Source organism: Schistocerca cancellata, chromosome 10 (genome assembly GCF_023864275.1).
Source record: "Schistocerca cancellata isolate TAMUIC-IGC-003103 chromosome 10, iqSchCanc2.1, whole genome shotgun sequence".
Taxonomy (NCBI): domain Eukaryota; kingdom Metazoa; phylum Arthropoda; class Insecta; order Orthoptera; family Acrididae; genus Schistocerca; species Schistocerca cancellata.
This window is the reverse complement of record NC_064635.1, coordinates 216,983,462-217,006,073: the sequence shown is the minus strand read 5'-3', so window position 1 is coordinate 217,006,073 and position 22,612 is coordinate 216,983,462. Positions and strand designations below refer to the sequence as shown.

Below are 22,612 nucleotides of genomic sequence, written 5' to 3'. Positions count from 1 at the left end.
ACAGTATTGTTACCTTTTCCTAACTGGGGTGACATTTACACAGAATCAAGTCGGTGGTGACAGGTAACCACAAAGTAGCAACTATCTCGCAAACAGTTCATCTGGTGACCTATGTTCACTGATACTTTTTTGTTTCTTGTATCGTATACTTTCAAATGTATGCATTTATGACATTAATTATGATACACCATGTATAGCTCACAAAATGATCCCAATGAAAAATCAGTGAAATTGAAGCTGACACGGGGGTTCACCGACAGTCACCCTACACGTGTGCAGTAGGCACCAGAAAGATCGCGGGAGGTGCACATCGGCACGGCGCGTCACAGACGGTAGTTGCCGCAAGTAGAGTCCCATCCACCAGAGGGCACGCGAGAATTCGGACGCGACCTCTGCCGGCGGAACAACAACAACAACAACAACAACAACAACTCAGGCAGCACGGGCTGTGCCCAGTCAGTTAACATCGGGCATGCCTAGGATACAGTCCCGGTCTACGCTAAGTGAAGTGCGACGTAAAACGTGAACAGTGTTATTACACAACTGGCGACGAGTAGGGTCGTTCTTTCGCGTGTTGCGTCGTTTTTCCGGTTTCGCAGTTTCTCCACGGCATGGAGGATTTGGTGTGGGTTTTGGTTGCGCAGCAGACGGAGCTCATGGCCACCATGAAACAAGTGCTTCCGGCGTTGCTCTCCACGCCGTCTGCTCCAGCGCAGTTCCCTCCTCCCTTTCCCCCGTATGACGAGACGGCGGAGGATTGGGACGCATATGAACATCACCTTCGGCAGCATTTCCAGGCGTTTCATGTTGCCGATGCGGAGGTATGTCGTGCTCTCTTCTTGTCTTAGATATCTCCCTCGCTGTATCATAAACATAAACATAGCCAAAGCCTTGCAGACAAACAAAAATTACGCGAAGCGAAATGTAGAGTGAGGAGGGCTATGCGAGAGGCATTCAATGAATTCGAAAGTAAAGTTCTATGTACTGACTTAGCAGAAAATCCTAAGAAATTTTGGTCTTATGTCAAAGCGGTAGGTGGATCAAAACAAAATGTCCAGACACTCTGTGACCAAAATGGTACTGAAACAGAGGATGACAGACTAAAGGCCGAAATACTAAATGTCTTTTTCAAAAGTTGTTTCACAGAGGAAGATTGCACTGTAGTTCCTTCTCTAGATTGTCGCACAGATGACAAAATGGTAGATATCGAAATAGACGACAGAGGGATAGAGAAACAATTAAAATCGCTCAAAAGAGGAAAGGCCTCTGGACCTGATGGGATACCAGTTCAATTTTACACAGAGTACGCGAAGGAACTTGCCCCCCTTCTTGCAGCGGTGTACCGTAGGTCTCTAGAAGAGCGTAGCGTTCCAAAGGATTGGAAAAGGGCACAGGTCATCCTCGTTTTCAAGAAGGGATGTCGAACAGATGTGCAGAACTATAGACCTATATATCTAACATCGATCAGTTGTAGAATTTTGAACACGTATTGTGTTCGAGTATAATGACTTTTCTGGAGACTAGAAATCTACTCTGTAGGAATTAGCATGGGTTTCGAAAAAGACGGTCATGTGAAACCCAGCTTGCGCTACTTGTCCACGAGATGCAGAGGGCCATAGACACGGGTTCACAGGTAGATCCCGTGTTTCGTGACTTCTGCAAGGCGTTCGATACAGTTCCCCACAGTCGTTTAATGAACAAAGTAAGAGCATATGGACTATCACACCAATTGTGTGATTGGATTGAGGGGTTCCTAGATAACAGGATGCAGCATGTTATTCTCAATGGAGAGAAGTCTTCCGAAGTAAGAGTGATTTCAGGTGTGCCGCAGGGGAGTGTCATAGGACCGTTGCTATTCACAACATACATAAATGACCTGGTGGATGACATCGGAAGTTCACTGAGGCATTTTGCAGCTGATGCTGTGGTGAATCGAGAGGTTGTAACAATGGAAAATTGTACTGAAATGCAGGAGGATCTGCAGCGAATTGACGCATGGTGCAGGGAATGGCAATTGAATCTCAATATAGACAAGTGTAATGTGCTGCGAATACACAGAAAGATAGATCCTTTATCATTTAGCTACAAAATAGCAGGTCAGCAACTGGAAGCAGTTAATACCATAAATTATCTGGGAGTACGCATTAGGAGTGATTTAAAATGGAATGATCATATAATGTTGATCGTCGGTAAAGCAGATACCAGACTGAGATTCATTGGAAGAATCCTAAGTAAATGCAATCCGAAAACAAAGGAAGTAGGTTACAGTACACTTGTTCGCCCACTGCTTGAATACTACTCAGCAGTGTGGGATCCGTACCAGATAGGGTTGATACAAGACATAGAGAAGATCCAACGGAGAGCAGCGCGCTTCGTTACAGGATCATTTAGTAATTGCGAAAGCGTTACGGAGATGTTAGATAAACTCCAGTGGAAGATTCTGCAGGAGAGACGCTCAGTAGCTCGGTACGGGCTTTTGTCAAAGTTTCGAGAACATACCTTCACCGAAGAGTCAAGCAGTATATTGCTCCCTCCTACGTATATCTCGCGAAGAGACCATGAGGATAAAATCAGAGAGATTAGAGCCCACACAGAGGCATACCGACAATCCTTCTTTCCACGAACAATACGAGACTGGAATAGAAGGGAGAACCAATAGAGGTACTGAAGGTACCCTCCGCCATACACTGTCAGGTGGCTTGCGGAGTATGGATGTAGATGTAGATGTAGATGTATCAAGTTTTGCGGCAGCTAGCGCCGTTGCAGGAACCCTCGTCCTTGTCTTTTGATGCATTGTGTTCATTGCTGTCTTCATATTATCGCCGCCGCACGCATGTTGTGGCGGCTAGGGTCGAGTTCTATCAATGCAAGAAACAGCCCCAACAGTCTTACCAGGCGTGGGCCGCTACCCTGCACGGTCTTAGTCGCAAGTGTCATTTTGTCATGGAGCAGTCGCAGGAGTCGTATGCCCACGTTATGGTACGCGATGTCATTGTTTGTTCGGTCCCTGATAGGGAGGTCCGGCAATGGGCCCTGCAGTTAGAAGACCCTTCCCTCGAGGAAGTCCTGTCCATTGCTCAATCGTATGAAGTCTCTCACGCTGCAGGTCAACAGTTGGAAGCGTGGTGCGACGTCGTGGCGATTCAGGGCGGCACGGCCGCTCCCGCACGGCGCGTAAACAGAACTCCGGCCGCTGCCCCCTGTTGCCGTCCTGTGCGTCGTGCTATGTACATTACGATTGGTCAGAGTGCCCCCAGCATTGGGCCGTTTGTCGCAAATGTAATAAAAAAGGTCACATTGGTAAAGTTTGCCGCTCAGCCTCAAAAGAATCGAAGGAAGCAGGTACAGAGGACATAGACGTTGACATTCAGGAAGTTTCATCGGGCCAGGCTCCCGACGCATCGGCACACAAACTCTTTATCGAGGTGTCGGTTCGGTCGCGCTGGTTACAACTGCAAGTAGATACGGGGGCGGCAGTTTCGTTGTTGAATGCACAAACTTATTCCGACCTTGGATCGCCCCCGTTGGCACCAGTTTACCGGCGTCTACGTGGTTATGGTAAACAGTTCATTCCCCTACTGGGTCAATTCACTATCGACGTGACTTACAAATCAGTCACTCGGCCTATTGCTTTTATTGTTGTCAGTGATGCGAGCTCCGCTAACCTTTTTGGCCTGGATGCCTTTCACGCTTTCGGTTTTTCTATCGCTGACACCATACAGTTGGTCTCCGAAGACGTTCCCTATTAATCCTTGGAATCTCTGATCTCAGACTTTCCAGATATCTTTGAGGAGGGCCTGGGGTGTGTTTCAGACTTTGAAGCTCACTTAACGTTGAAGGCGTCGGCTCGCCCGCATTTTCTACGCGCGAGGCAGATCCCCTTGGCTCTCCGCCCTCAGGTAAAGGAAGAGCTAGACCGGCTGACAGCCCTAGGGGTCGTTCTTCCCATTTCGTCTAGTGATTGGGCTTCGCCCCTCGTTATTGTCAGGAAGCCCTCAGGAAAATTACGTCTTTGTGGCGATTTCAAGGCCACCATTAATTCCCAATTAGTGGTGGACACCTATCCTTTGCCTCGTGCTGATGAATTGTTCTCCGCCGTGGCAGGAGGCCAATATTTTTCGAAAATTGATCTTTCGGAGGCTTATCATCAGATACCACTTGATGAGGACTCCAAACGGCTGGCGGTCGTCAAGACCCCGTTTGGCCTTTACCAATACCAGCGGTTGGCCTTCGGAATATCCAGTGCCCCGGCGATATTCCAACATTATCTTGAGCACGTCACGTCGACAATCCCTCATTGTATTAATTACCTGGATGACGTAATTGTCAAGAGATAGATGGGTGAAGGGAGTGAAGGAATGTGTGACGAGAAGAGGAGAGAACTGGACGAAGGTGGAAGAGGGGGAATGGTGGAAAGACAGAACACGATGGAGAGGCTTGTGTTCCCGACAGACCCAGCCAGTGGCTGGAAACTGTCCAAGATGATGATGATGATGTAATTGTCATGGGTCGCAGCACGAAGGAACACTTGCACAACCTTCGCACCCTCTTTCTCAAATTCAGGTCTGTGGGCTCGCGTTGCAATCTGCGTAAGTCAAACTTCTTCCAACCGTCCATTGAGTATGTGGGCTACACTATCTCTCGGCACGGCGTCCAGCCACTAGGAAGTTTGGTCCAAGGTATCGTCGACCTTCCTTGGCCTGCTTCGCTGAAAGAGTTACAAGCTTTTTTAGGCAAGATAGCCTATTACCACCGGTTCATTCCCAGGGCTTCCATCATAGCCCGCCCCCTGTACTGCCTTCTGCGCAAGGGTGTTCCTTTGGTTGGTCGCCTGCATGCGAGCGAGCGTTCACCTCGTCGAAGGGCCTCCTTACGTCAGCGCCTTGTTTGGCTACTTTTGACCCCAATAAGCCATTGGTCCTGGCTACAGACACTTCGCAGTATGCGGTGGGGGCGGACCTGGCCCATCGCAACGCAGATGGTTCCGAGCAACCACTGGCGTTTGCGTCTAAAACTCTTAGTCCCGCGCAGGCCCATTACTCCCAGGTGAAAAAAGAGGCTCTGGCCATTGTCTACGCTGTTACCAAGTTTCACCCTTTCTTGTATGGCATGAAGTTTCAGTTAATCACTGACCATAAGCCGTTAATATCGTTATTTGGCCCCGCCTCTCAGATTCAGGATAGGACGGCCCACAGACTACAGCGCTGGGCCTTGTTCCTCTCTAAGTACCATTATGACATTTGCTTCCGCCCTACCAGACAGCATGCCAATGCCGACGCTTTTTCCCGTCTTCCAGTGGGCCCGGATCCTAAGTTCGATCGAGAGATTATGTGTTTTCATTTGGTTGTGGCGTCCCGCCAAGCGGTTGATGGCTTCCCGATCACTAGTTCTCGAGTCGCCAGGGGAACGGCAGCTGACCCGGTTCTCTGGCAAGTAGTTCGCCTCGTTCAGCAGGGGTGGTCATCCCGCCCTCCAGGCCGGGCCTTGGACCCTCTTCGTAATTATTTTAGTCTACGAGACCGCCTCTCGGTCTTGGAAGGAGTTCTCCTTCTGGCTACCGATGATACAGCTCCTTGCGTGGTGATTCCTGCAAGTTTACGTAGGGAGGTCCTCACGTTATTACGTGAGGGGCACTGGGGTGGTTCCCGTACTAAAACCTCGGCTCACAGACATGTGTACTGGCCCGGTATTGACAGAGAAATTGAGCACTTGGTGGCCGCCTGTTCCCAGTGTGTGAGCCAACAGGCATCTCCCAGGGCAGCGTTCTCTCCATGGCCGCCGGCAACCCAAGCATGGGAACGTGTTCACAACGATTTTGCGGGCCTGTTTCTCAATGGCTTTTGGCTCATTGTCATTGATGCTTATTCCCGATTCCCATATGTGGTTCACTGCTCCTCAACCACTTCAGAAGTTGCAATCCAGGCACTAGCAAAAATCTTTTCTGTGGAAAGTCTGCCAATCACCCTGGTCTCGGACAATGGGCCACAGTTTATTTCGCAGACCTTCCAGGATTTTTGTAGGTGCTTCGGTATTCGGCACATTTGCTCTCCCCCCCCTTTCATCCACAATCGAATGGGGAAGCCGAGCGCATGGTGCGCACATTTAAGACGCAGATGAAAAAGTACGTACACGAATGTCCTGCGGACAAGGCATTGACGTTTTTCCTGACGGCATACCGGACCACACCAATGGGAGAACGCAGCCTCACAGAGCTCCTCCACGGGCGCCAACCTAGGACTCTGCTGCACCTCCTCCGGCCTGGTCCTCGCCTGTCTTCGCAAAACGGAGTACCTGGCTTTCCACTGGGTATGTCGGTCTGGGCACGTGGGTTTGGTCGCAATCCACGTTGGATACCGGCGGTGGTCCTGCACCGACATGGCCGCCGGCTCTATACCTTGCAGGCAGTTGACCGGGTGGTACGTCGGCACCAAAATCAGCTACGTCCACGTCTGGGCACCCACCCTCCGACCTCTCGGACATCGGCTTCCCCATTGCCGGCAACCGTGTTGGTTTCTCAGGGGACGTTACCACCTCTCCCCACTGTGACTCCGCTGCACTGCAATGATTCTCGGCCTTGGCAGCCTCCAGTCGCTCCAGCACCGGCATCAACATCGTTAGAGATGCCCCAGCGAGAGCCGGCCCCCCTCGCAGGCCCGGTTTCTCAGGAGGCTGGTTCACCTGTGGTCGTCCCTTCCCCATCGTCCCCGCCACTGGGTCTTGCGCCTCCCGAGGTGGAACTGGATCCGGAGTTCGACAGCTTGTCGCCTGTTCTGTCCCGGGCTCCGGTGGTGGGACGACGGGGGCCTCTTCGTGTGGGTCACTTCCAGCCATATTCGAAGGTTCTGGCTCGAGGGTTGGCAGATCCCCTCGACTCCAGCCTTCCAATGGATGTGGAGGATCACTCCTGCCCGACGCTCCACCATCCGATGCAGTGGATCACAGTGGCTTCACCCCCCGAAGGAGGAGGAGTGCAGTAGCCACCAGACAGATCGAGGGAGGCGCACATCGGCATGGCGCGTCACGGACGGTAGTTGCCGCAAGTAGAGTCCCGTCCACCAGAGGGCACACGAGAATTCGGACGCAACCTCTGCTGGTGGAACAACAACAACTCAGGCAGCACGGGCCGTGCCCAGTCAGTTAACATCGGGCATGCCTACAATACAGTCCCGGTCTACGCTAAGTGAAGTGCGACGTAAAACGTGAACAGTGTTATTACAACGTGCACCACTCGTGAATGGAACAGGGAAGTGGGAACATATTGTGTTGTAGCAGAAGTACCTTCGCCACGCACCATAAAATAAGCAGCAGAGTACATATCTTTACCTCAGAGCTGTGCCATCTCATCTGCAGCAAAGGAGGGTAAATGAGAAAGTCTTTCACAACTATGGACAGTCATGATGGTAGGAGTTAATAGGAAAGGGAGCTCCACATCTCGTACTGGATCACAAAACTAACAAAACTAAGGAGAGGGAAATATCTATGAAAAGCAACACAACACCTTGTTATTTCTTGAATATGTAACAAATATCTCAGCTGCTGCCACTGAAATATTTGGTCCTTTTAAAAAGTCTCACAAAGCCAAAAACAACTTTGTCTCATTCACTAAAAACTTGATATGTTTCACATGTGATACTTCTTTTCCTTATATCTATCCACCCATACAGTCGCCCACCCCCACCCCCCACCCCTTTCTCTCTCTAACACATGAAGGAAAAAATCAACAAATGTGGCATGATATTTTAAGGATAAGAACTTGAACTGGAAGTCATATATCACAGACATTCTTGAATAGCTGACCTCTGAAACTTTTGCACTGCAGATAGTAGTGGAGTTTGGAGATAAAAAATGTTGAAAAATGTGATCTTTCCCATTCTCATGAACTAACATGTCGTCATATTGTGGAGCGTCTCTCCACTGATGGAGATGTTATTTGTTGCACAGAAATGTGCCGTAGGATGACATGTGGTGCCCACTCTAGAAACTCTTTTAGGCAGCTCTTTAAACGAGTGGGTACAATGACAACAGCCTTACAGTACATTTACACAAAGTTTTTGTCAACAACCAATCAAAGTTTGAAAACAGCAGTGACTCATAAATAAAATACTAGAAGTGAAATGATTTACACTAGCTATCATTCAGTCCTAGTGTGGCACAGGAAGAAGTGAAGTATTCAGCTGTAAAAATCTATCATCGCCTAACCAAGTGACATCAAGTATCTAATGGTGGAAACACAAACTGAAACCATATCTACTTCACAGCTATTCTACTCCACAGAATAATTTATAAATGTGTGATAACATTGTGTGTGTGTGTGTGTGTGTGTGTGTGTGTGTGTGTGTGTGTGTTTTGGGTGGTTGGATGATTTAGGGGAGGGGTCCCATTGGATTAGGGAAGGATGGGGAAGAAAGTCGGTCATGCCCTTTTAAAGGAATCATGCAGGCATTTAGATGGCTAGTCGTGGGTATGAACTGTCATCCTAACGATGTCCGTGTGCACATATGGGGGCACACGCATGTGTGGCTGTGCGCGTGTGTGTACACACGATTGAAAATAATTAAATTTAAATCACAGAAAGAGAAAAGAAAAGTAAAATAAATAAATAAAAAGGTAACAAAATAAAGGTAGCTTAAAACAATAATGTAATTGGTCCACATCATAGTGAAAGATAAGTTAAAGAGAAGTGTTTTTAATGTACAAACCATATCATGACGTCGTTTTACAGTTTATCATTCAGAGTCTGATGATGACGATGATGGTGATGATGATGAACTGCTGTCATGAGAACGTTTCGTTCCTCGTGTGAAGTCATGAGGCTTCCACCATTGAACTAACTGCATTACCTTCTGGCGCTGAGCATCAAAATTTTCCATCTTTGGCTTTCGCCACAGCATGTGATCTATGTCCAGCATGCCACCCACTATTTCCTGTAAGTAAGCACCATCACAATAACTGCGTGTTATACAATTTCCTTCAAAACTGTTCCAATGAACTAATCTCTATAGGTTGCCTTATAAGGAATGATCTTAATGATGAATAGTTGTTTGTTTGAGTTATCACAAGGACAAACATGCAAGAGCGCACACACACACACACACACACACACACACACGCACACACACACACACTCTCTCTCTCTCTCTCTCTCTTCTTAATTCTTCCAGACTGTCTCTGCATAAAGTAACCAGCAAAAGGAAAGAGGCCTACAAATGAAGAAAATACTAAATTAGTCCATCAGATGACTGACAGGAAAAGAATAAATCAACTTCAGTAAAATCTGTTTCCCAACCATCTGCGCAGGTATTCCAATAAGACACAATATTCAAAATCTGGGCATTGCGTAGATTACCGGCTTAATGAGTATTCGACAAATTTTTGGGATTGCAGCTGCATGATATTGACTTCATGCCCCATGATTTCAGCTGATAACCAAATGAATTTTTTGACTGAAGACTGCTGGGGTGCGTCACTACACTTATACCAGAATTTGGCAAAGTATTGTACACACATAAATTTGGCTGCATGTCTGTCTTATATCAAACTTGCCACTCTATTGTCAAATTGTTAGGCATCTGATGTGACAAAGCAGATATAACAGTGATATTGTATGAACATTATCTGTTGAATTTCTCGCCTATGGAGTTAAGACTCTGTAGTCAAATTGGTGAAATCAGTTGTCACTGGATGTGACTCTGGGCACATAATTTTGTCTTTGTGAATAAACTGAAGAAATTATCCAGTCTCCTCACCCTCATTAACTGAATGCTGTAACTGATTAATAAGGAGTCAGCCAAATGTTTTCCACAGGTTCCACAAAAATCAAATCTCGATATCATCTTCTCCTGGCCAAGATTTTTGTGCCACAAAAATCCACAGAATGTCATGTCCACATATTGTACTCAGCTACAGCTGTGAAAGGTGAGTGTGGGGATCGCATTCCGTACACCTTTCGTACATTGTGTGTGGTTTGGCCACAGTGACACAGTATTTGGTAGACTCCAAATTTACCTGATCAACTGCCTCACACTATCACAGATGTGAGGCCTATGCTGTTACTTAAAATATCCTCCTGGAAACAAATTATTTTCAGTTTAGCAAACAGGAGGTTATCAATTGCATTATGAAAAAGCAGTAATCAGTAGATCAAGATTTTTAATGGCATTCTCAGATCTACCTGTTGATGCTATCACCAACCACAGGTAAGGTGACCCTTTCTTAAAATGAAGCTTTCAAAATGCGTTGCTACAGAAGAGTACTGAAGATTAGGTATAGGCCTTGAAAAACTACAAAAGTACTGGATCGAATAGTGGGAAAAAGAAATTTTTGGCACAACTTGCTAACAAAAAGAGATTGATCAATAGGACACATTGTGATGCATCAGGAAATTATGAATTTTGTAATGAAGGGAATTGTGGGGGTAAAAACTGTGAAGGATGACCAAAGGTTGATTACAGTAAGTATGTTCAAGGGATGCCGTTGCAGTAGTTATGCAGATCTGCACAGGACTGAGCTGCATCAATATAGTCTTCAGGCTGAAGACCACAACAACTGTTTTCTCAAGTGAATTTACTTTTGGAAAAATGGCTTTAGTGATATATTTAATGTGTCACTGGAACAGAGAATTTTTCCAGATACTTTCAACTATGCTTTTATTGTCAAACTTCGTTATAAGAAAGAAAAAGAAACACCTAGAACATTATCATCTGATTTCCTCACTGACATCCTTTTTACCAAATATTTGGGAACATAATATACTTAAGGAGAAGCCACACTTAAATGAAAGTACTTGTGATCTGCCCAAAGCGTTTGTACGAATCATATTCCCCTTTTACGTGAAGGTGACAGTTTTACACGCAACCAGTTTGAGCTGTGCTAATAGCGCAGTCCATTCTTTGTAAACACAGCACACACCATTATGGACCCACCACCAGCTTGCACAGTGCCTTATTGACAACTCGGGTCCTCAGTTTCGTGGGGTCAGCACCACACTCGAACCCTACCATCAATTCTTACCAACTGAAACTGGGTTTTACCTGAGCAAGCCATGGCTTTCCAGTCATATGGGGTCCAACTGATACAGTTACAAGCTCAGGAGAGGTGCTGCCGGCGATGCTGTTAGCAGAGGCACTCACGTCGGTCATTTGCTGCCGTAGCCCGATAAACACCGACTGCCGTAGTCCAATAAATGCCAAAGGTCGCGAGAGTGTCCTAACGGATACATTTGTCGTACATCCTGCATTGATTTCTGCACTTATTTTCTGCAGTGCTGCTTGTATGTTAGCACTGAAAACTCTACACAAACTTGGCACACTCTTTGACACTGTGGATCTCAGAATATTAAATTCGCTAATCATTTCTCAAATGGAATGTCCTTTGCGTCCGGCTCCGACTACCGATCCGTGATCAGTATCTGTTAATTCCCACTGTGTGGCCACGATCACGCCAGAAACCTTTTCGTGTGAATCACCTGAGTGCAAATGACAACTCTGCCAATGCACTGCTCTTTTATACCTCGTGTGTGCGATACTATTGCCATCTGCATATATGCATACCGCTATCACTTTCATCACCACAGTGTAGTACTGACAAATGATGATCACCAAACATACAGTTAATTTTTGTTAGTAGGTTTAGGGAGTTGGATACACTTTTGTGTGGAGAATTTGTGTTGTTTGTGCATGTTAATGAGTGTGATCCGAAAAGGGGTGGCAGTGTGGTCACGCTTTGCGTGACCTGCCAGTTTGGAGATTACTCCGTGCATCTGTGCCCCTGCCTCAGAAACATGCTGTTTTTCGTCAAATAGCACACACTGTGACAATGGACAATGTCATGAAAGAGAGCAGATATTTAGTTTGCTTTGAAGTATGATAGAGCGTTTACACTGAGCCGTCTATAAATTTAGAGCATTTAATGTAAGTGGCAAATCGAAATTGCAGACACCTGTATATGGGGTGTTCTAAAGTTGTACAAGTTGGAAGAATATATGATTGTCTTCAAAGAGTGAGATCTGTTATTCGGCAGCTTGTTGGACACGGACATGCAAGATTTCCATCTCCGACATAGGCCAAACTGTGCTGAGGACAAAGTCCATGAAAGGAAGAAAAAAGATATCATGAGAGGAGATACACTCCAAATAAGCAAGTCAGTAATGGGCAATCCATACACATCAGTATAAGAACTATTACACTAATTACATCTCTGAACGTTTATCAAATATGGCAGGGAACAGCCCGTCCGCTGAGGATAAATCACAAAGGGATTCCCACAGGTTTCAATTTTTGTTTCTACTCTTTACCCTCATGTACATGGATGACCTTCCACATAACATACATTAAGCAGAGCCAGTACATTTTAGGAGAAGACAAAAAATTAATGTTTAATCCTGCTAGAGAGACATCAACAGAAAAGTTACTAACAATTTTTCTGAAAGAATTATTACGTGGTTATCTGAAAATGGATTCTCCCCACAGTATTCTCAGTTCTGGACAAAACAAAAAACTGAATAACACAAACAACAACATAGCATATGAACAGGCACAAAAAAATAGGGAAGGCTACTGCGAATATTTTGGTACACATATTGACGAAACTCTTAACTATAAGAAATATTTACTGAGGTGCTTAAACAGTTAAGTTCAGCATAATATAATGACTAGTTTCGAAAACAAATAAATTAATATGTTAGATATTTTGCATATATCCTCTCATTAATATATTACTGCATAATATTCTGGGGTACCTCATCACTTATAAACAAAGTACTGATAAAACAAAAGTGAGCAGAGAGAAGAATACGTAGTGTTTGCCTACAAACTTCTTGTATTTACTCTTACTGGAATTGGGTATTCTAATTACTCCTTCAGAATATGTATACTCACTAATGAAAGTTTGTCAAAAACACTGCACCACAATGTGACAAGAACAGCGATGCTCACAACTATAATCGTAGAAGAAAACAATGGCCTTCATTATGCATTATTAGAGTTGTCAATGGCTCAGGAAGGAGTTCAATATGCTGCCATGAAAATCTTCGATAGTAAAATCTCCGACAGGTAGCAGATTTTAAACCTAGCCCACAATCTTCTCCTCTCAACAGCTCCTTCCATTCTCTCCACAGTTTTTACTCCCCCCCCCCCCCTCCCCCTCCTCACCAATTACCACACTGACAATTCCTTTATGTCTCAGGATATGTTCTATCATCTGATCTCTTCTTGTATTCACGTTGCACCATTTTTTATTTATTTATTTTTTTCCTGCCCAGTTTGATTCAGTACCCCTTCACCAGTTATTCGATCTACCCACCTAATCTTCAGCATTCATTTTAGCACCACATTTCAAAACCCCTATTCTATTCTTGCCTGAATTGCTTACTGTCCATATTTCATTTTAGCACAAGGCTGCACTCCAGACAAATACCTTCAGAAAAAAACTCATGAACATATTTTTATTTGATGTTAACAAATCTCTCCTTTTCAGAGAGAGTTTTTTTTAATACAGTGCATATCCTCTACACTTCATCATTCATCAATAAATTTGCTTGAACGTCTTTTGGACATGCAGCCAGGTTCACTGGTCATTGTGGAACAAATTTTCAGTGGCCTAACGTACAGTCATCACCAGCTTACACATCCTGCAAAGGAGACTTTCAAGCTGCATATTTTATGAGAAAACCTGTACATACAAATCAACAAATATGTTGCCCATATCAAAACTTATCTAACACTTTTTAGTGTTTCAATCTCTAATTTAATTCCCTCAGTGCTGTAATTTAATCTGACAACAGTTCGTTATCCTAATTTTACTTTTGTTGACATTTGGCTTATAACCTCTTTTCAAGACACAATTCATTCCATTCCACAAATCTTCGAAATCTTCTCCTACTTTTGACATAATTACAATATAATTTGCAAACCTGAATGTTTTCATTTCTTCTACCATACTTTAAGTTCCTTTCCAAATTCTTCCTTGATTTAATTTGCTGCTTTCTCAATGCACAGACTGAATAATACAGGAAATAGTTTAGTACCCTGTCTCTCTGTCTCTCTCTCTCTCTCTCTCTCTCTCTCTCTCTCTCTCTCTCTTCTTAATGAATGCTTCCCTTTCTGCTTCTGCATCTACTTCTGCAGCTACATCTGTACTCTGCAAACCACTGTAAGGTGCATGGTAGAGGGTACGTCCTATTGTACCAGTCATTAGGGTTTCTTCCTGTTCCATTCACGTTTGAAGTGAGGGAAGAATGATTGTTTGAATGCCTCTGTGTGTGCAGTATTTATTCTAATCTCATACTCATGATCCCTACGCGAGCAATGCATTGGGGACTGTAGTATATTCTACATCTACATCTACATGAATACTCTGCAAATCACACTTAAGTGCCTGGCAGAGATTTCATCAAAGCATCATCACAACAATTCTCTATTATTCCACTTTCGAATAGCACACAGAAAAAACAACCACCAATATCTTTCCATGCAAGCTCTTACTTTATTATGATGATCATTTCTCCCTATGTAAGTCAGCATCAGCAAAATATTTTCACACTCAGAGGAGAAAGTTGGTGATTCAAATTTTACAAAAAAATTCTGCTGCAATGACAAACACAACTGTTTTGATGACATCCACCCCAAATACTGTGACACTCTTTCCCTTATTTCTTGATAATGTAAAACGTGCTGCCCTCCTTTGAACTTTTTCAATGTACTCTGTTGATCCTAGCAGGTAAGGGTCCCACACCATGCAGCAGTACTCCAAACTAGGACAGACAAGTGTGGTGTAGGTAGTCTCTTTAGTGGATCTATTGAATCTTCTAAGTGTTTGCCGATAAATCATAATCTTTGGTTCGCCTTCCCCACAACATTTTCTGTGTGTTCTTTCCAATTTAAGTTGTTTGTAATTGTAATTCCTATGTATTTAGTTGACATTGCGACATTTAGGTTTGACTCATTTACCATGTAACCGAAGTTTAACGGATTCATTTTAGCACTCATATGGATGACCTCACACTTCTCATTGTTTCAGGTCAGTTGTCAATTTTTGCACCATTAAGCTATCTTTTGCAAATTGTTTTGAAATTTTCTGGTGACTTTACTAGGCAGTAAACAATCTGCTAACAACCTAAGAAGCTGCTCAGATTGTCTCCTAAATCATTTGTATAAATAAGGAACAGCAGAGGGCCTATAACACTACCTTGGGGAACACCAGAAATCACTTGTTTTACTCAATTCCTTTCCATCAGTTACTATGAACTGTGACCCCTCTGACAGGAAATCATGAATCCAGTCGCATAACTAAGATGATATTCCATTAGCACACAATCTGATTAGAAGCTGCTTGTGAGGTACGGTGTCAAAAGCTTTCTGGGAATCTAGGAATACAGAATCAATTTAAAAATCGTTTGTGGATAGCACTCAACACTTCGTGTGAATAAAGAGCTAGTTGTGTTTCACAAGAACGATGTTTCCTATATCTGTGTTAAACATTTCTCTTTGTGGTAATTCATAATGTTCAAACACAATATATGTTCCAAAATCCTGTTGCACATCGACATTAATGATATGGGCCTGTAATTTAGTGGATTACTTCTATTGACTTTCTTTAGTACTGGTGTGACAGGTGCAACTTTCCAGTCTTTTGGTATGGGTCTTTTGTTGAGCGAGCAGTTGTATAGGATTGTTAAGTATGGAACGTTTGCATCAGCACACTCTGAAAGCAACCTAACTGGTACAGTCTGGATTGGAAGACTCGCTTTTATTAAGTGATTTAAGTTGCCTCAGTACTCTGGGGATATCTACTTCTAAGTTACTCATGTTGGCAGCTGTTCATGATTTGAATTCTACACCAGTGATATCTACTTCTAAGTTACCCATGTTCTTGATACGAATTCTGGAATATTTACCTAGTCTTCTTTGGTGAAGGAATTTCGGAAGGCCATGTTCAGTAATTCTGCTTTAGCATCTCTGTCATCAATAGTATTTCCATTGCTATTACGCAGAGAAGGCACTGATTGTGTCTTGCTGCTGACATACTTTACATGTTACAAGAATCTCTTTGGATTTTCTGCCAGGTATTGAGACAAGGTTTTGTTGTGGAAACCATTATAAGCATCTCACATTGAAGTCTGTGCTAAATTTCAAGCTTCAGTAAAAGATTGCCAATCCCAGGGATTTTGTGTTCATTTAAATTTGACATGTTTTTTCATTGTTTCTACAACAGTGTTCTGACCTGTTTTGTGTACAAAGTGGGATCAGCTCTGTCGTTTGTTAGTTTATTTGGTATAAATTTCGCAATTGCTATTGATAATATTCATTTGAACTTTAGCCTCATCTGGTCCACACTTACACTGTTAATTTGGAAGGAATGGAGACTGTCTCTCGGGTAGGCATCAAGAAAATTTTTATCTGATTTTTTGACTAGATACAGTCTTACTTCATTTTTGGAGGATTCGGGAGTTTACAGTACATTATTAGCTCAGGTTTATTTGTTCCTAATTTCATTACAAAATAAACTACTTCTATCAGCAACAAACACGCCACCGATAACCGTGTTTAGCTTATCCTTTCTGAATACCACTAGGTCCTTCGCAAAAATTTCAGCTGAACTTATCTCCAGTTTTAGCCAGCTTTCAGTGCCTATAACGATTTCAGCATCAGTATTTTCTGTTTGAGCTTGGAGCTCTGGTACTTTCCCAACAGAATAATGACAGTTTACAACAGTTATACCGATGGTCCTTAGATCTATGTTCTTCCTGTGTTCAACCTACACAATCTTTAAGAGTGAAGCTGTTTTTGTGTTTCCCCAAGACCCTCTTATCTAAAAAACTATGCAGCCCACACCACACAGCCCCACTACCCATGTAGCCGCCTCCTGCGTGTAATAGACTCCTGACCTATTTAGCAAAACCCAAAACCCCACCAACCTATGGTGCAAGTTGAGGAATCTGTAGCCTACACAGTTGCAGAACCATCTAAGCTTTGAATTCACATCCTCCACTCGGATCTGTAACAGAGGTCTGCAAATAGTCCTGTCAGCTATGCTGCAAGCGGTTAGCTGTGATTTTATTTCGCAAACAAGACTGGGAGCCTTTATCACTTCTGATAGTTGCTTGAAACCAGAGAGAATCTCTTCTGATCCAAAGCAACACACATCATTGCTACAATTTGCTTTTAGGAAGCTTTAATTGTCGGGTGCTATTAATAGTCTTCCATAGATTTTGTGTTTGTTTTGAATACAGTCAGAGAGAGTCCCTTTAGTCAGCCATAGTGCCAGTAGAGTCAGTGTCGTCGTAATTGCCGTCTGCTTCACGTCTGCTGTGCAGCGAGCTACCTTAATTTAAGTATTAACTGTATTTTTCTTACTTGTCACTTCTTCTTCCGTGTGTTTTTGCTTTAGGAAGCTTTAATTGTCGAGTGCTATTAATAGTTCCATGGATTTCGTGTTTGTTTTGAATACAGTCAGAGAGAGTCCCTTTAATCAACCATAGTGCCAGTAGTGCTAGTGTTTGTTTTCAATACAGTCCAGAGACAGGTAGTGCTATTTTCATTGTTTTCTACAAGAAGTGGCTAGCAACCACAGTTTAGTGAATAAACAGCCGCCTTTAGTGAATTAGCAGTCTAGTTAAAGGTTGATTAACTCTCTTCAGTAAATTGATTCCTTAGGATGGATAGGATGTGTGACTGCTGTGTACGGACGCAGGAGGAGCTGGCCACTGTTCGCGAACAGCTGAGCGTGTTGATGGCTGCGGTCAGCCGTCTTCAGGCTGCTGCCTCGGAGTGTAGCGGCAGTGGGGAGTCTGGTGTGTCGCAAGGTACACCCCAGGTGTTACATGCTTCACCCACTGTCCCTGCTGTCGAGACATCTTCGCGGGTACTGGGCGCGGTTGGGCCACCCTCTCCCCAAGGGGAGTGGCAGGTTCAGCGGCGTTCGCGGCGCACGAGGCGGAGGGTCAATGTGGAGGCTGGCCGTGTGGCATCACCCGCTCTGCCTGTGAGTGGACATGTGGCTGCTCCTTCAGCAAGGTCCGAGCAGGCACACAGGGGGAGGGGTTTATTAGTTATTGCGAGCTCCAACGTTAGGCGGGTGATGGAGCCCCTTAGGGAAATAGCGGGAAGGTCGGGGAAGAAGGCCAGTGTTCACTCTGTCTGCTTGCCGGGGGGTCTCATCCGAGATGTGGAGGAGGCCCTACCGGCGGCGATAGAGAGCACTGGGTGCAACCATGTTGGCACCAATGACTCCTGCCGTCTGGGTTCAGAGGTCATCCTCAGTTCGTACAGGCGGTTGGCGGAATTGGTGAAGGCGGAAAGCCACGCTCGCGGGGTGAAATCAGAGCTAACTATTTGTAGTATCGTTCCCCAACCGATCGCGGTCCTCTGGTTTGGAGCCGAGTGGAAGGCTTAAACCAGAGGCTCAGACGATTCTGCGGAGATCTGGGGTGCAAATTTCTCAACCTCCGCTATCGTGTGGAGAAATGTAGGGTCCCCCTGAATAGGTCAGGCGTGCACTACATGCCGGACGCGGCTACAAGGGTAGCGGAGTACGTGTGGAGTGCACATGGGGGTTTTTTAGGTTAGAGAATCCCCTCCCTAGGCCCGACAAGACGCCTCCTAAGACGTGGCAAGGTAGGAGTAGGCAAAATGCAACAGGGAATAACAATATTAATGTGCTAATAGTGAACTGCAGGAGCGTCTACAGAAAGGTCCCAGAACTGCTCTCATTAATAAATGGTCACAACGCCAATATAGTACTAGGGACAGAAAGCTGGCTGAAACCAGATGTAAACAGTAATGAAATCCTAAACTCAGATTGGAATGTATACCGCAGAGACAAGCTGGACAGTGAAGGGGAGGCGTGTTTATAGCGATAAGAAGTGCAATAGTATCAAAGGAAATTGACGGAGATCCGAAATGTGAAATGATTTGAGTGAAGGTCACGGTTAAAGCAGGCTCAGACATGGTAATTGGATGTCTCTATAGGCCCCCTGGCTCAGCAGCTGTTGTGGCTGAGCACCTGAAGGATAATTTGGAAAATATTTCGAGTAGATTTCCCCACCATGTTATAGTTCTGGGTGGAGATTTTAATCTCCCGGATATAGACTGGGAGACTCAGATGTTCATAACGGGTGGCAGGGACAAAGAATCCAGTGAAATTTTTTTAAGTGCTTTATCTGAAAACTACCTTGAGCAGTTAAACAGAGAACCGACTTGTGGCGATAACATATTAGACCTTCTGGTGACAAACAGACCCGAACTATTTGAAAAAGTTAACGCAGAACAGGGAATCAGCGATCATAAAGCGGTTACGGCATCGATGATTTCAGCCGTAAATAGGAATATTAAAAAGGGTAGGAAGATTTTTCTGTTTAGAAAAAGTGACAAGAGTACCTGTTGGCTCAACACAAGAGTTTTGTCTCAAGTACAGATAGTGTTGAGGATCAGTGGACAAAGTTCAAAACCGTCGTACATAATGCGTTAGATGAGTATGTGCCAAGCAAGATCGTAAGAGATGGAAAAGAGCCACCGTGGTACAACAACCGAGTTAGAAAACTGCTGCGGAAGCAAAGGGAACTTCACAGCAAACATAAACATAGCCAAAGCCTTGCAGACAAACAAAAATTACGCAAAGCGAAATGTAGAGTGAGGAGGGCTATGCGAGAGGCGTTCAATGAATTCGAAAGTAAAGTTATATGTACTGACTTGGCAGAAAATCCTAAGAAATTTTGGTCTTATGTCAAAGCGGTAGGTGGATCAAAACAAAATGTCCAGACACTCTGTGACCAAAATGGTACTGAAACAGAGGATGACAGACTAAAGGCCGAAATACTAAATGTCTTTTTCCAAAGTTGTTTCACAGAGGAAGATTGCACTGTAGTTCCTTCTCTAGATTGTCGCACAGATGACAAAATGGTAGATATCGAAATAGACGACAGAGGGATAGAGAAACAATTAAAATCGCTCAAAAGAGGAAAGGCCTCTGGACCTGATGGGATACCAGTTCAATTTTACACAGAGTACGCGAAGGAACTTGCCCCCCTTCTTGCAGCGGTGTACCGTAGGTCTCTAGAAGAGCGTAGCGTTCCAAAGGATTGGAAAAGGGCACAGGTCATCCTCGTTTTCAAGAAGGGACGTCGAACAGATGTGCAGAACTATAGACCTATATCTCTAACGGCGATCAGTTGTAGAATTTTGGAACACGTGTTGTGTTCGAGTATAATGACTTTTCTGGAGACTAGAAATCTACTCTGTAGGAATCAGCATGGGTTTCGAAAAAGACGGTCATGTGAAACCCAGCTCGCGCTATTCGTCCACGAGATGCAGAGGGCCATAGACACGGGTTCACAGGTAGATGCCGTGTTTCTTGACATCCGCAAGGCGTTTGATACAGTTCCCCACAGTCGTTTAATGAACAAAGTAAGAGCATATGGACTATCAGACCAATTGTGTGATTGGATTGAGGGGTTCCTAGATAACAGGACGCAGCATGTCATTCTCAATGGAGAGAAGTCCTCCGAAGTAAGAGTGATTTCAGGTGTGCCGCAGGGGAGTGTCATAGGACCGTTGCTATTCACAATATACATAAATGATCTGGTGGATGACATCGGAAGTTCACTGAGGCTTTTTGCAGATGATGCTGTGGTGTATCGAGAGGTTGTAACAATGGAAAATTGTACTGAAATGCAGGAGGATCTGCAGCGAATTGATGCATGGTGCAGGGAATGGCAATTGAATCTCAATGTAGACAAGTGTAATGTGCTGTGAATACACAGAAAGATAGATCCTTTATCATTTAGCTACAAAATAGCAGGTCAGCAACTGGAAGCAGTTAATACCATAAATTATCTGGGAGTACGCATTAGGAGTGATTTAAAATGGAATGATCATATAATGTTGATCGTCGGTAAAGCGGATGCCAGACTGAGATTCATTGGAAGAATCCTAAGGAAATGCAATCCAAAATCAAAGGAAGTAGGTTACAGTACGCTAGTTCGCCCACTGCTTGAATACTGCTCAGCAGTGTGGGATCCGTATCAGATAGGGTTGATAGAAGATATAGAGAAGATCCAACGGAGAGCAGCGCGTTTCGTTACAGGATCATTTAGTAATCACAAAAGCGTTACGGAGGTGATAGATAAACTCCAGTGGAAGACTCTGCAGGAGAGACGCTCAGTAGCTCGGTACGGGCTTTTGTCAAACTTTCGAGAACATACCTTCATCGAAGAGTCAAGCAGTATATTGCTCCCTCCTACGTATATCTCGCGAAGAGACCATGAGGATAAAATCAGAGAGATTAGAGCCCACACAGAGGCATACCGACAATCCTTCTTTCCACGAACAATACGAGACTGGAATAGAAGGGAGAACCGATAGAGGTACTGAAGGTACCCTCCGCCACACACTGTCAGGTGGCTTGCGGAGTATGGATGTAGAGCTAGATGTAGAATGTGAGCCATCACCGGCAGTTGGCTACAACCTGTGCTTTTCATGGCATCCAGAATTACCCATTCCACACCTGGAATGACTTCACACCCAGTATACATACAGAGTGCTCACTGGCTTTCTTCTTCTCCTTAACAGCCATTTCCCTAAGGGGCCGCATAACATGCCTAACATTGGAGGTCTCAACTATCAATAATCCCATCCTCTGTGACTGCCCTGATCTTGCAGGCTGAGAGGTTTACTCTGAGACAGGAAAAGTGACTGCATCTGGCTGTGGGACAGTGTCAGAGGTACTGAAGGTACCCTCCGCCACACACTGTCAGGTGGCTTGCGGAGTATGGATGTAGAGCTAGATGTAGAATGTGAGCCATCACCGGCAGTTGGCTACAACCTGTGCTTTTCATGGCATCCAGAATTACCCATTCCACACCTGGAATGACTTCACACCCAGTATACATACAGAGTGCTCACTGGCTTTCTTCTTCTCCTTAACAGCCATTTCCCTAAGGGGCCGCATATCATGCCTAACATTGGAGGTCTCAACTATCAATAATCCCATCCTCTGTGACTGCCCTGATCTTGCAGGCTGAGAGGTTTACTCTGAGACAGGAAAAGTGACTGCATCTGGCTGTGGGACAGTGTCAGCGACACACAGCACCTGGGACATGTTTTTCAGTATAACTTGGACGCCTTACATTTGCCCCCTGGGAAGTCTTTTGCCACCTGCCATGCCCAGAGGCGACCTCCCACTTTGAGCATTGGTGAGGAGTCAACCTCAATGCAAGCAGTAACTAGGTTAGCCAAAGGTGCGGACCAATCAGTGGACTCCTGGGTCATGTTGGATGTCCATTGGTCCCAACAGGTGGCCCACAACAATGATGCCCAGCCACTGCAGCCTCAGGCTGTGTAACCGAAGCCATCACAGCCTGGAGCTGAGAGCGAACTCGGCTCACATCTGCACACAGCAATCACAATCCCAATCCATACTAAAGACAGTGGAAAACTACAATATACAGACAAACAAATGATTATCGACACCTGCTACAAAACTCTGCAGTAGACACTCACTCACAAAAGAGTGAGAACTGTGTCTAATAACTTACATTAACATGTAGAGATTCAAAAACTAAAACAATCAAAGCACACAGATGAGACTAAATTTCCTTCTGGTCAGGAACATGTAAAAT

At 44.6% G+C, this 22,612-nt stretch overlaps 1 protein-coding gene across 5 annotated transcripts in view; it reads right to left on the bottom strand.

The window, feature by feature from the left end:
• The window catches only part of LOC126106578 (CWF19-like protein 2), a 217,646-nt gene that overhangs the window by 34,192 nt on the left and 160,842 nt on the right, over nt 1-22,612 (bottom strand). For 3 of the 5 annotated variants that reach the window (XR_007523368.1, XM_049912921.1, XM_049912922.1), the window contains exon 14: nt 8,700-8,924. The exons of the other annotated variants lie outside the window; for them this stretch is intronic. Coding sequence is in view for 2 of the 3 variants with exons in the window: in XM_049912921.1 (XP_049768878.1) it covers nt 8,727-8,924 (198 nt within the window). In the remaining variant the exon portion in view is untranslated. The remainder of the gene's footprint in view (nt 1-8,699; nt 8,925-22,612) is intronic. 5 annotated transcript variants of the gene reach the window in all.